Source organism: Alligator sinensis, unplaced genomic scaffold, assembly GCF_000455745.1.
Source record: "Alligator sinensis unplaced genomic scaffold, ASM45574v1 scaffold353_1, whole genome shotgun sequence".
Classification (NCBI taxonomy): domain Eukaryota; kingdom Metazoa; phylum Chordata; order Crocodylia; family Alligatoridae; genus Alligator; species Alligator sinensis.
The window spans coordinates 775,527-788,979 of NW_005842075.1; the positions used below are offsets into that span (position 1 = coordinate 775,527).

At 42.5% G+C, this 13,453-nt stretch overlaps 1 protein-coding gene across 6 annotated transcripts in view; it reads left to right on the forward strand.

Annotated features, from left to right (window-relative positions):
* PPP3CA (protein phosphatase 3 catalytic subunit alpha) overlaps positions 1-13,453 on the forward strand; it is a 344,753-nt gene that overhangs the window by 242,150 nt on the left and 89,150 nt on the right. For all 6 annotated transcript variants that reach the window (XM_025204265.1, XM_025204266.1, XM_025204268.1 and 3 more), the window contains exon 6: positions 6,551-6,690. In XM_025204265.1, coding sequence (XP_025060050.1) covers positions 6,551-6,690 — 140 coding nt within the window. The remainder of the gene's footprint in view (positions 1-6,550; positions 6,691-13,453) is intronic.

Here is a 13,453-nt window from a genome sequence, read left to right on the forward strand (position 1 = left end):
AGCCCCCCCCCCCACAGCCCCCCCCCCCACATTTACCCACACACTGACCTGCTTCCCCCCAGATCCCTCCATACCTACCCACATCTCCCCACTTCCCACCACCTTCCTGCAAACCATACATCCCCCTATCACACACCCACCATGTGATAAGGAAACCAAAAGCAAACATTAAAACATATAGGTTGTTAGGATTTACTTTATTATGATGCTAGAAACACTAGTAGGCTTCCTTTAACATTGTAAATATAGCAATAAAACATTGCCCATCTGATCAGTCCCTCTCTTTTGTTCTAATTGTGGAAGAATGTGGATTTGGGGGTATTTTAAAAAGTGAATTTGGGATGTTGTTTCAGCAGTCCATTTGGCACAACGGGTAGTGTCCCCAGATACTAATTGCTCAGGCCCCAGAAGTTTCTGAGGGCAAGTAGCCCTGAGCTGCTGGCCAGGGCAAATTTTTCTTCTCCTCCAGCCAGCACAGGTGCTGACCTCAGGCTCTAGCTCCCCCTGGCTGCAGGTTCAGGAGGAGCCAGGCAGGGTTATTTTGCCCCAAGTGGCACAGTTTGCTCCACAACGAAGTGCATGTCTGGGCATGTGTGCGGAGGCAAAAAGCCCCAGCTCAAATTTGCACCACTTCTATTTGAGCTGCTGCAAGTGGTTAAGCCCTTAAACTTCCAAGAAAAATATTGACTTCATCAGAGCAGTATCTCCAGATTGTATTAAGTAACACATGTTCAGCTCTCGTAGGACTTTTAATTAGAAAGCATGACACACCATTTGTTTGGACTTCATTTCTGATGAGTAATGTATGGCAGCTTATAACACCTCTTCATTATTTGAACAAGTAACTATAGATTCCTTAAACTAAAATCTTTTCCTAAATGTTTGGTCTTTTAGTTTATACATTCTGTAATTAGAAGTGCACTAAAATTTCAGTCTGTTATCGGATCAGCAGCAGTATAAAGACAATTGAGTGTATCGGAAATTGGTCTGATATGGCCAATAATTTGGCCAATAAATGCCCGTGCATGTGCACAGTCGCAGCGCAGCATGTAGGCGGTGAGGAGCACAGCCTGCAGCTTGGAGAGCTAAGTGCAGCTGGTAAATCTGTTGTGGTAGATGGGGAGGGAGAAGGGAAGAGGCATGCAGGGGGCAGATCAAGGCCCCTGTGGTGAGGGAGGGTGTGGGGCTGGGGCTTAGCCAGAGGCTGGAGCAGGTGCTGCCCAGCTAGGGTGGAGCAGGTGCAGGACGGAGCCACGGCTCATCTGGGGGGCGTGTTGAGGAGGGGCATGTGCTGCTGGATCTGCATGGGTTGAAGGGGCTGCCACTGTGGGCTGGGGCTAGGGCTGTATTGAGCTCTACCTGGCATATGCAGGGTTTGGGCTGGGGCTGTGCTCGGGGTGCACAGCAGTGGCACTGGAGGGTGGGTTATGGCAAATTTTGGGGTGGCTATAGTGCCTTCCACCCATAGCCCCCACCCTGTGCCTCCACCCACCCCAAGCACAGCCTAGCCCAGCCCCCACCAGGAAGAGCCCGGCGCAGCCCTGGCCCCGGTCCCAGCTTGCAGCTGCAGCCTGCCCTGCCCATGCCCTGCACAGATCTGGGGGCACATGCCCCCCGCTACCATGCCCTCCCAGGCTGCACACTGTGGCAGGAGCCGCCCCCTCACCCCCTGGATGAACTGAGGCTCCACCCCACATCCTGCCCCGGCTGGGCAGCACCTGCCCCAGCCCCACTCCCTGCCTCACTGCAGGGGCCTTGATCTGCACCCTCCTCCCCTTCCACCACAACAGACTTACCAGCTGCACACAGCTCTCCATGCTGTATCAGAAATCGGATAGGACCTGTCTCATGTGGCTAAATTAATTTTTGATTGTTGCTTTGAAGAAATCCAGCCATTCACATGCTACAAGATGATTTCTTTTGCTGACCCTTCTTTCTATTATCCAAGTTATATAGCTCAAGCTATCATCTGCCTCAGTTCATGATATAACCACTATTGCTACAATCAGTGAAGGACTTTCATATGAATTGTCCAAAAAATCAACACAGATTGACCTTTTCTTTTTTCCAATTTAAAGGAAATGGAAAATTTTATTTCTCCTGGACAGAGCCTTGTCTGGGGTTTCTTCAAAAAGGCTTAATTTTTGGCTTAATTCTCTGAGTGCTTTTGAAAATCTTGCCCTTAAACAATTTTTATATCATGAGGTGATTTTTATGTTCATTACTCAAGGTTTTAATCCTAGAAGTTACCTGAACTAGTCAACAATCACCAATAGTGTTGTGAAATCATCTACAAATTTATCTCTTGTTTAAAAGAAACCAAATAAAGAATCTAATAGAATCCTATTGTTCTGAGTGCATTACTCTGATATTCTGCCATATGTAGTGATACCGAGATTAATGGAGAGAGAGAGAGAGAGAGAGGTTCTTTCTATTTCAAAATATTTGGGAGACTTGGAAGATGCTACAATGACACTATAAACTGTGGAAGCAATCTCATTTTGTTAATGCTCTATATCTGAAAACTGAAGCTGTAATTCTTAGGAATTCTTGCCATGTCTTTAGTAGCGCTGCATGTTTCCAGTGAAGGAAAGCATCAATATTACTAGATCAATCAGTGTTAAGCAAATTAATAAAATCCACAGTGAAAATATTTCTGGTACTTTAATCATCTGTAGGGACCTACCAAATTTGCAGATTCCACAGAATCTGGCATTGTCCACAAAACTCACAGAACCTGCAGGGAAAAAAATCCCCCAAAACTTACTGAGCACTTCGGCAGCTTGCTTGTGTGGGGAAATGAGGTAGGGGCATAGGCTACTGGTAGGGAGAGCACAGGGGGTACATGCCCCCCCTGACAAGGCCATCCCCTCTGCCAGCAGCTTCTGCAGGTGCTTGCCAGCAGTGGTGATGCATAGGGGGTACATGGGGGTGCATGTATATCCCCTGAGAACGCTGGTGCACCCCCTGGTAGCCAGCATTCCCTGCTTAGGCGACAGGCTGGGGGGGGGGGGGGGGGGACACGTGGGAGCACTGGTGCCTGCCCTGAGAATGCTGGTCAGGGAGTGGGGGCACCAGGAAAAGTGCCACTGGCACTTCCGGGTGTGCCGCTGGCACTTCTGGGTCAGTGTGGTTGGCCATGGGAGAGCCCTCTGGCCCAGTCAGCACAGTCAGCTGCACGGGGAAACTCCCCCCCCCCGACTCAGGAGGCACCAGTCACCCATGCTCTCCTGCCCTGTCCCTGCCACCACTGGTGGCTTCTGCGGGTGTTTGCCAGCCCTGTCCCCGCTGCTGATGCTGCCGGCAGCTTCTGTGGGTGCTTGCCAGCTCCATCCCCACCACCAATGCCACCCGTGGATTCTGTGGGTGCTCGCCAGCCCCATCCCCACCACTGACGCCAGCTTCTGTGGGTGCCCCCCAGACTCAGGAGGCACCAGTCGCCCATGGGTATTGATGGCCTTCCTAGCCAATCAGTGGTGAGGGGTGGAACCAGATGACAGGCAGCTCGCTCAGTCAGTGACAAGGGGTGGGGCCACTGGAGCACCTTGGCCAATCAGAGGCATGGTGGGGGTGCCGTGCCTGCAAAATGGCTGCCCACAAATTTGGGGGGCATTCCCCATGACTTAAGTAGGTCCCTAATTATCTAAGTTGAGGTCTGCTACCTTGATATTTCTGTTAAACTTTGTATCTCAATAGAGTTAGTTTGTAAACATCATATATGATCAAAACAAAGGTTTACGTTCTGTAATCCCTGTGTTGTTATACTTCAGTTTTTCTTCTCTGATGGTGTACTAAAAGACCTTGCATATTTTTGTATTCAGAATTAATCTTTTTAAAGTTAGAAATGTTCAGATTTTGTAGCACTTCCTAGTAAAGTAAATTTGTAAATGCTAATGTAATATTTTCTACTCTGTTACTGATTATTTTGTATCATGTTAAGGCCCCCTCTACCTTTGCAGGTAAAGATGCAAGGGGATCTAATGCGTGATTCACACAGTTATACCTCCTGCCATACTACACATGCATGGCAGCAGGTGCAATTTTGGGATCATGCATTAGATGTCATTGTGCATGAGTGCCAGTACAGGGGGAGCCCCTTTAGGTGAGGGGCTCCTAGGTACAGAGGCACCCCATTCACCCATGCAACTGGGAGAGACAGCTGCTGCAGGCATAGTTTCATAGTTGGTAGGTTTGGAAGGGACCTAAGCAGATCATCTAGTCTGACCCCCTGCCATGGGCAGGAAAGGATGCTGGGGTCAAATGACCCCAGCTAGGTGGCTGTCTAGCCTCCTTTTTGAAGACCCCCAGGGTAGGGGCAAGCACCACTTCCCTTGGAAGGTGGTTCCAGATCCTAGCCGCCCTGACAGTGAAGTAGTTCCTCCTGATATCTAGCCTGAATCTACTGTCAGTCAACTTATGGCCATTATTCCTTGTTACCCTCAGTAGTGCTCAGGGGAACAGGGACTCTCCCACTGCCTGCTGGTCCCCTTTGGCAAGTTTATAGGCGGCCACCAGATCCCCTCTCCTCTTTCTTTTGTGGAGGCTGAACAGGTTCAGGTCCTGTAGCCTCTCCTCTTAGGGCCTGCCCTGATGCCCTGCAAGTCTCCCAACCTTGGGGATGGAGAAATCGCAGCTGTGGCAACCTCCCAGTTCCAGCAGTGTGTGAAAGCCCCAAGGCAGGGAGACCACAGCTGTAGTGACCTCCCAGCCCTAGGGATGTGTGAAAACACTGGGGGAGGGAGATGGCTGCTTCAATAATCTCCCCGCCCCAGGGGTTTCACGCACCTCTGGGACAGGAGATTGTAGCTGCTCCCTGTTGTAGCTACCAGGACCCATTTGGGTTGCTGCACTGGGAGGTATGATACAGGGACTCGGAGTTTGCAGACTCCCAGTGGGATGCTGCTGGGACCCAGAGTCCCCAGCATTTACAGGACTCGCAGCCCCAGCTAGGCAAGGTGCATGTCTGCAGCTAAAAGCTCACAGCTGACGGGACTCCCAGCCACAAGGGAGACTGCTACATGTGCGAATTAAAGCTCAATAGCAACCAGCAATAAAGTTAGTATATGTTTTCAAGGTCTAACTTTGTAGCTGGTTGGAGCTTTTATAGTTACTTTGCACATGTAGCTTGTTTCAAGATAATTGCAAAATGAACCAGTTAATTGTGTAGTACCTGTAACAGGTAGAGGGGGCCTAATGAATTCATAAACAATTATTATGCTTATACACAAAAATAATTATTGGACCAATAAATGCAGCTGTTTTTTCTTAAATATTATTTTAATTAACAACATTACTTGTATTTTAATTACTGAATGGAAATTCTAAACTATAAGAGAGAGGTTGTTTTTTTTATTTCATTACACTGAAATAATTATTCCCTGCCTAAAAATTAGTTATTTAAACAATATAGCACAATGGCAGGTTCAAATAGTTTAACACTCAGATACCAGGTTACAGTCACGACTGTCTTCTATACTTTTTTCCCCAGTGGGTCTATCCATCTTTGGCAGTCGCCTGGAAAACGTTTTTGCATATTTATGAACGTGTATTATTTCACTTTTTTTAGTTTCAAAGACATTAATTATTTAAAGTCCTGAAACAAGTTAGGAATGTACTTTTGCAATGAATTTTTATGACTAGCATGAACGTGTAGAAATTCAGAGGTCTTCTCTTATTACAGTTTTTTAATTTAGTGTTGAAAACATGAAAAATCACCTCATTCCTTTTGAATATTAGAAAAAAAAGTATGCTACTACATCATTACTTGTGCTTCCTAGACAGAGTGGAGAATTTGATAAACTGTCAGTCTGATTTATGCACCTATTTTTGCAAAGTTTAAAAAAAAAATATCTTAGTGTGGTCATGATGACAGCGATTGATTTAAAAAATATTCCTTTTTTATTATTATTAATTAATTTTTATTTTTTAAATATATTTTTCTAGTTTCCTATGCTTTGTCTCATCCACAGCATGCTTCTGTATAATTTACTCATCTTTTAATACAAATCAGGATGAAAAAGGGATTTTTAACTGTCCAAATTAGGTTAAAATAGAGATGTGACCTATAAGAGTATCACAGCAAGATGTTGCAGTATTCAGCAATTTAAAACAATGGCTATTAATTTAAATTGAAAGCAAAAAATGTGTTCAGTTATAACAATCGTTATTTTCTATTAGAAAGTTCTTAATTCCTTGACTCAAATGTCATGCTTCCTGGAAAGTCATAGATATAACAGGCTCCCAAATTTTGCACTGGAGATTGTGGGAGCCTGAGATGCAGACAAAGAGGCAGAGTGGAGTAGAATGTTTCTCCCTCTCTCTCACTCTGTAATGCTGAAATACTCCTTGATCATGCTGGAGGCACCAGCAAATAATGTTCTTTCATCAGCCAAAAATCTGCCATAAAAGCTGAGAGCAACTTTGAGCCAAATTGCAGAATGCTATGGGTCTCAAGTCAGAGCTCCCTGAAATACAAGCTTATCATTCATGTTCTGTTTGGATGCCACTATGATATGTAGTTAGCATTTCTTCCTGTCTCCTATTTTCTTAGTTAGATCGATTCAAGGAACCACCTGCATATGGACCTATGTGTGATATCCTGTGGTCAGATCCCCTAGAGGACTTTGGAAATGAAAAGACTCAGGAACATTTTACTCACAACACAGTCAGGGGTTGTTCATACTTCTACAGGTGAGGATCACTTTTTTTAATATATGGTTCTCTGCAGAGCATTTCTATACATTACCTGGAATCATGGACAAGCCTGACTTTTATTTGATACCGGTTTCCAAGTTATAAGTGTGCACAAGGTTAGTGGGGCTTTATTGCATGGTATTTATTCTCAGGTAAATAGCTAATTTAAATTGTGCGGGGTGGGGTGGATTAAACCACCGAAAGTGCTAAATAAATGGGTTTTGTTTATCAAAATCTCTTTTCTGCATGTTTGCCTTGTCAATTGCTTTTTCATACAGTTGTTTTATACAATTGTGTACAATTGTTCATACAATTGAGACATTTTAAAAAATATTTTTAAATAAATGTTATTGTCTAAGAAGTGATATAGTGAAGATATGTTAATTTGAGAAGGTTGTTAATTTCAGATGATTCACATTACCTGTTAAAGATTTAGCCATCCATTGTGCTGAGATGATGGTTAGAATTCCATATGCAATCTCAGATTTTTATATTAGGAATCTGCCATACTTTAAGAAATTGAGTTTGGGGCTAGATTCTTAGATAATGAATACTTAATGGGAAAAAAAAATGTTCCCAATATTTACCTGGCTCTACTTCTGCTCCCTTCGTTAACAGTTTTTCTTTCTCTCTTTTTCCATGATAGTAGGAGGCCAGGGGGCTATCCTGTCATCCATTCCATACTTCTTTAAATGGGCCAGCTGCAGTTCAATCTTCTCCTCTCCTGTTCATATGGGTTAGGAACAAACATTACACACAAACTGGTTTAAGTGATCAGAAACTGGTTTAAACCTGTAACAGAACAGATGTTCAGTGCACATAAACCAGTTTGAAAATGGCTGAAACCATTTTGAGATAAACCTGGTTGAATGTAGTATCAGACTTAACTGATTTGTGTCAAACCAGTTTAGGCAATGGCTGTCCCAGACCCCTTGCTGATTTAAGTTAAACCATGCTTCCTCAGCATCCCGGCATGCTCTCTGGGCTGGACGGGGCTGTCTGCTAGAGCAGAGCAGGGTTGGCCCCACCCCTCTCCTTCCTATCCAGAGCCCTATCACTGCTCCAGCTGGCTGAGAGACTGCAGCAGCTGCCAGGCTTCCCCCTTCCCTCTGGCTGCCCAAGCTGGGATCCCCTCCTCCCGCCTCTCTCCTATGACAGGTACCCAGTGAAAGGGCCCAGTATTTGGCCATGCCCCCTTCTCCCCCCCAACATGCTACCTAAAGCTGAGAGGTATCTGTGTGGGTCTTCAATTTCACTGGAGCAAAGGGCAGACAGCTAGCGCCTTGCAAATGCACCCTGCAGATAAGAAGAGCTTGAAACTAATGAGGGCTTGATGGGCTGATAAAACTAGCTACAATCTATCAGTCTTCAAGAAGGAACACCAAAGATGTTAGATCCGGTTTGCAGACAGTCTGAACAAGAAGGGGAGATGAAGATTGAAAAGCTCAGTATCAACAGATGCAGGGTCTGGCAACACTTCTTCCCCTTGGGCAGTGAGCAGAGAAAAGTCTGGGACTGCAGGCAAGTTTGGGGTTAAAACCCCTCCCTAATCAGTGTCCTGCCAGGGCCTGGCCACAACCCCCTCAGCTCAGCTCTGTAGCAGGGAAAGGAGGGCTGCTCTAGTGCTCCCCAGCTTGTAACCTGAACCACTGCAGGCATGTGCCTGCATTTTTTCAGTCCAGAGGAGATGTCTGTGCAGTTACAAACTGATTCAGCTTAGCTAGGTTAGACTAACCTGCAAAGATTGAATCAGTTCAGGCTCAGACTTTTTGAATGTCGGACCCCAGCCATGAAGAGTAAAGGGCAGGGCTGTAGCGTTTTTATTTTCTCCATTCACCTGTCCATCATGTGTAAAAGAGAAGGGAATAATAAAAAGATTACATCTTCTGTCAGAATGCATTTAGATCCCTATGGCCTGGGAATCCAGGGAAGCTGACAGAGATTCATATCACAATGGATGGAGTGTCTTGAAAAAAAGGGAGTCAGTTTGGGAGCCAGGGAATCTGGAAAGAGTTTGTAGCTAGGGACTTGAGGCTGTTTGGACTGGAAAGAGAAGAGATGAAGTAACTTTGAGGGGCTCAGGGCTGTGCAAGCGAAATTGGCGATAGAGGAACTGCTTAACCCTTTGGAGATGGCAGAGAACCCCAGGCTGGCTGACCTTTGTCCTCTAAGAAATGCCTCTATTTAAGAGGAACCATATCTTTTTTCTGTTTGGAACTTTGGGGTGCAAGAAAAGGAGATACTGTTCTCCTGTCCCCAACCCCGTTAGGAATTGCTGTAGTGAAGTCCTGTCCTCTTTCTGGCTTGATATCTTGGGTCTGACAATGCCACAGTGGATTCTGCCAAGGTAAAAATTGATTGGCCAGTAAAAATTGGTAAAAATTACTGGCCAGTAGGCCAGTGGACTGGATCCAGCATATAGGCTGTTTGACGCACCTTTCTCTTTGATTAGATCTCTTTGTGTCTGCAGAGTATAGCCATATTCTCTTGCTCTTCAACACCAGTCCACTAGGAGAGCTAAATTTATTTTCTCCACAGTGTAGATTAAGTTTATATAAAAAGTATATCCCAAGTGGAAAGGCTAAGAACAGCGATGAACATTTCAAAGGAATGGCAGAAAGAATTGAAAGATGCATACAAGCCCAGTACAATTATTTCTAGCTTATTGAGCATTTTTTAGTAGTTATATTAAATACTGTAAGTAATTCCTATTTCCTTAGCATTTTTTATTGAAATGGCAATTTTAAGTGACCTTTCTGTGTTTTTTAAGGTTGTTTCCCATAATTAAATATCATGAGACAGATGGCATTAGCAGTTAATGTACCTTCCTAGCTCAGTAAATGCAGAGAGTTAATATGGCATTACAATCAGTAAAAACTATATAGATCACCTATATTCACCCAGAACGTGTATATTTATTAAGCATACTTTTACAATACAGTTGAGATGTAGACAGTTTTTTACAGCTCAGTGAATTTCAAATTGATCACGGTTTTCCTTTTTGCATTTCTTTCTACATAAGAAACTCAGTAACCACTACAGCCAGTACTTTTGAGTTTTACAGTCTTAAAGTAGTTTCTAGAGTTCATATTTATGGAGCTAAGCAAACATTTTGCATTAACTTTCCAATCCCTAAACTCCTTCTACAAAAGAGGACATTTAGCAACCATATCTTTTGTACACTGCAGAATTTTTAAATGTTGATTAATGTGCAGATTTTCAGGAATTGTGGGAACATGAAAGGAAGGCAGCTACTGTAGAAATCTAGCCTAAAAAATAAAGCCTTTAAATGTCAAATATGATTCATTATTCATCTTGAACAATCTCTGCTTCCTCTGCCAAAAGAAAGCTGCTAATGGGGCTCATTTTCCTTTATGCTTTCTGAACTTTAAGCATATATGTCTTCTTCAGTCTTTGTCAAGTTAGCTAATGTCAAAGCAAGAAAGATCAAAGTATATTTAATAAGCCCTTATCTATGTAGACTAGAAATGTTTTCTCAACTGCTGTCTTTAAAACATAGCAAATCAAGGTCAGATTCCACCACCCTTACTTACATGGAGTGATACTGTACTCTGCAAAAAGTAGTAACTGACAGAATTAGGCCTTAATGTTAAGTTAAATCTGTGTGTGTTAAATCTATGCATGAAATCTGTGTTTTGGCATTATTAATGAACTGATGCAGTTTGGAAACCAACATCTTAACTGTTGCTATTTGGGGAAAAACAAGAGTTTCTCCTTAGCTATGTATCTAATATTTTTTTGAATTTGTCTTTTTTTCTGTATTTTTTTTTTAATTGTTCATTGTACAATGGTATCACCCTCAAGCGTTTCTCTGAAAGTACTCATGTATAGGTTCTTCGTTAGGCAAACATAGTACTGGCTATGTTTCTTGAGAATGTTTCCTGTTATTAGAAGGCAAACTTGAAGAAGCCTCTTCAACTTTGATTCTCCCAGATGTAGTACTGATTGGAAAGAAGCAGTAGGTAAACAGGATTAGGGAATTTGTAAAATATTTGGAACTTTTTTTTTCTTCTGATCGATACTTGAATTGCATGTGTAAGACTTATTGGAAGTGTGCAGATTTGAAATGCATTTTTCTCTCATCACATCCATAGAAAGCCCCTCTAAGTGTACATGGTCTTACCCATGAAAACTGTGGGTGAATCCCTCCTTACATTCCTTAATTGTACCTGTTCCAGATATCTAGGGAGCTGTGTTACTACTGAGTTAACAAACAATCCTATGCCCAGCAAAAATGTCAAGGATTTCCTATGTTGTGTGTGCCTGTTTTCAAGCTAGAATTTGCTTTCTATGAGCCTTTATGTATATAAGACTTACATACTTATGTGCATAAGAATTACAAAAAAATTCATACAAAATGTTAGCTACATTTTGGGAAGCAAATTTCAGATTTCAGTGAGGGCAATGAATTGTAATTTTAACACACGTAAAAAAAAATATGAGAACAAACTCTTTGTAATATAATTTGTAATTGGGAAGAGAGATGTTTGTATCAGTCATTAATTTTTAAAAAATGCTCTCTTTCTTATGTTGCAAGGAACTTTTAAGTTTAAACAGTAGGTCAGAGAACCAATTTCGTACATTTTAATGTAAACCGTGAAGCTGAAGTTCTTGCCATGACACTTCTAAGTTAGTGAATTGTTTCTGTCAAGGTAAAAATAACTGGGTAAATGTCTGAGAGATGAGAAAGCTAAAGAGGTCCACATGAAAGAGGTTATGCTCATATGTCTGTTGCTGTAACTTCCAGAGGGGTCTATCAGAAAAAAAAATCCTACTTTGGTTGTTTTGTCATTCCCTCTTCCCTTTGATAAAAGGAATAGGTGCAAAATAATTACTCATTTATTTAGTGAGGGTAACTTCAATCACAAAAATCTCAATATAATGCATCATATGGGATCCAGATTCTTTGGTCTGGCCATTTTCTCTTTAGTACGTTACAAACTCAGAGAGAAAGAAGTCTTTACTCCAATCTTAGCTTTCCCCTGATTCTGGACCAGCTGAACCAGAGTCCAGTTTGTGCCCAGTTGAAATTTATTCCCAATTTTATCAGGCTTCTCTCTGATATCTGCAGTCCATTCCAGCAGCTTGATGTCACTGGGTGCATGTACACATTATTTAATGTGCCATAGTTCCTGCACCTTTAGTTTAGTACCTCCTTAACGAAGTAGTAACTGAATGCACAGTAACTACGTTTACTGCTCAGTAGCACCGATGCATGATTTTGTTGGCCTTGTTTGTTTTTTGTGACAGTCACTGCACAGTAGCCTAATAACACTGCACAGTAGCTTATTGCCACAGTTTCTGACCGGCACACTACCATGGAATATTATTAGGCTACTGTGCAGTAAGCATCTCGTGTAGACATGCCCACTAGGACCTAAGAATGTATAGCCACATGCTAGGGAGATCATATCTGGAAGGAGCAGACAAAAGAGCTTTTACTGTTCTGTGTTATTAATGTTTTGGCATAATCTCAGTGCTTCAATCAGGACTAAAAACATTACGCACTGTATAAAGAGCACAAAATATAGTCCCAGCCCAAATGATACCCACAACCTTATGTATGAGTATGTGTATTGTAATGCAAATACACGTTTTCAAACCCCACATCTTAGGAATGAAAATTCAAACAGTGTTAAGTGAAACGGATAGTTTTCAAAACATCTTAAATACCAAAATATTTTACAATCAAAGCATTCAGTCTGCATGTATCTCCATCTGCTGCTTCACCTATTATGCTGTATTTCTTTTGCTGTCGGGATGTTCCAGTGCTCCCTGGCCAAGTTAGGAAAGCCAGCTGGCAGAAATTTTTTTCATCATGTTTTTCTGGAATTTATTGGGCTTTCCCAATTACTGGTGAAAGGGTTCACATTAGTGCAGTGAGAAGACTCTGTTACATTCTGAGTTAATCTTAGTGATGTTTATTTCCCCTTTCACAGTTGCGTTAATGAAATCAGTGACCCCAATAATGCCAAATATACTCTGTTACTAGGAGAATTGTATATAAGGAATTTAATCTAACATGGGTATTAAAGAAGGAACATTATGGTTACATATTCAAGGAGAGGAGTGCTGTTGTAGCTTGTCACTAAGGTATTCTGTTTCCCTTGTGAGTCACTGCTCTTCTCTGATTCAGCATGACACATGAGATGCAGTCAAAACATTAGGTCGTGTCAGAAAAGCCTGCTAGTTTTTAACTTGGTCAGCTGTGTTTTATTTTTGACTGATTGAAATGGACTCTGCAAAGTGAGAGAGAAGAAAAAAAACATTTCCAAAATGTAGTAATATGCATGTAAACTGGTTGGGGGATTTTCTGATTTTTATTTTATTTTTTTGTTGGTGTTTTTGGAAATTGCCAATTTCTGAAAGGTACTTGTTCTGACAGACTTCTGCCAAAAATCCTATGTTGTTTCTTCTTACTTGACATGTTCAGTTGTGGAGAGCACCAGGCACCCAAAGGTTTGAGGCATCTCTTGCCATGCAGACTCCCCCTGGTGTCTGCAGGTGCCACAGCTTCCAAGGCAAGGAAGATGCATGGCTAGGGCTCTAGATTCTACTATGGTTCATCATTTGCCGATTGGGAACTCATAACTCTGGGGAGAACTTGGGAATGAGAGCAACATAAACTCCCAGAGTCAGAACAGCCATTTGCTTTGTTTCATCGTATGGGACAAAAAAAAATATCTAGTCAAAACGTTGCAAACTTTTCTTACTTTTTGTCTGCCCACCCCCCCCCCCC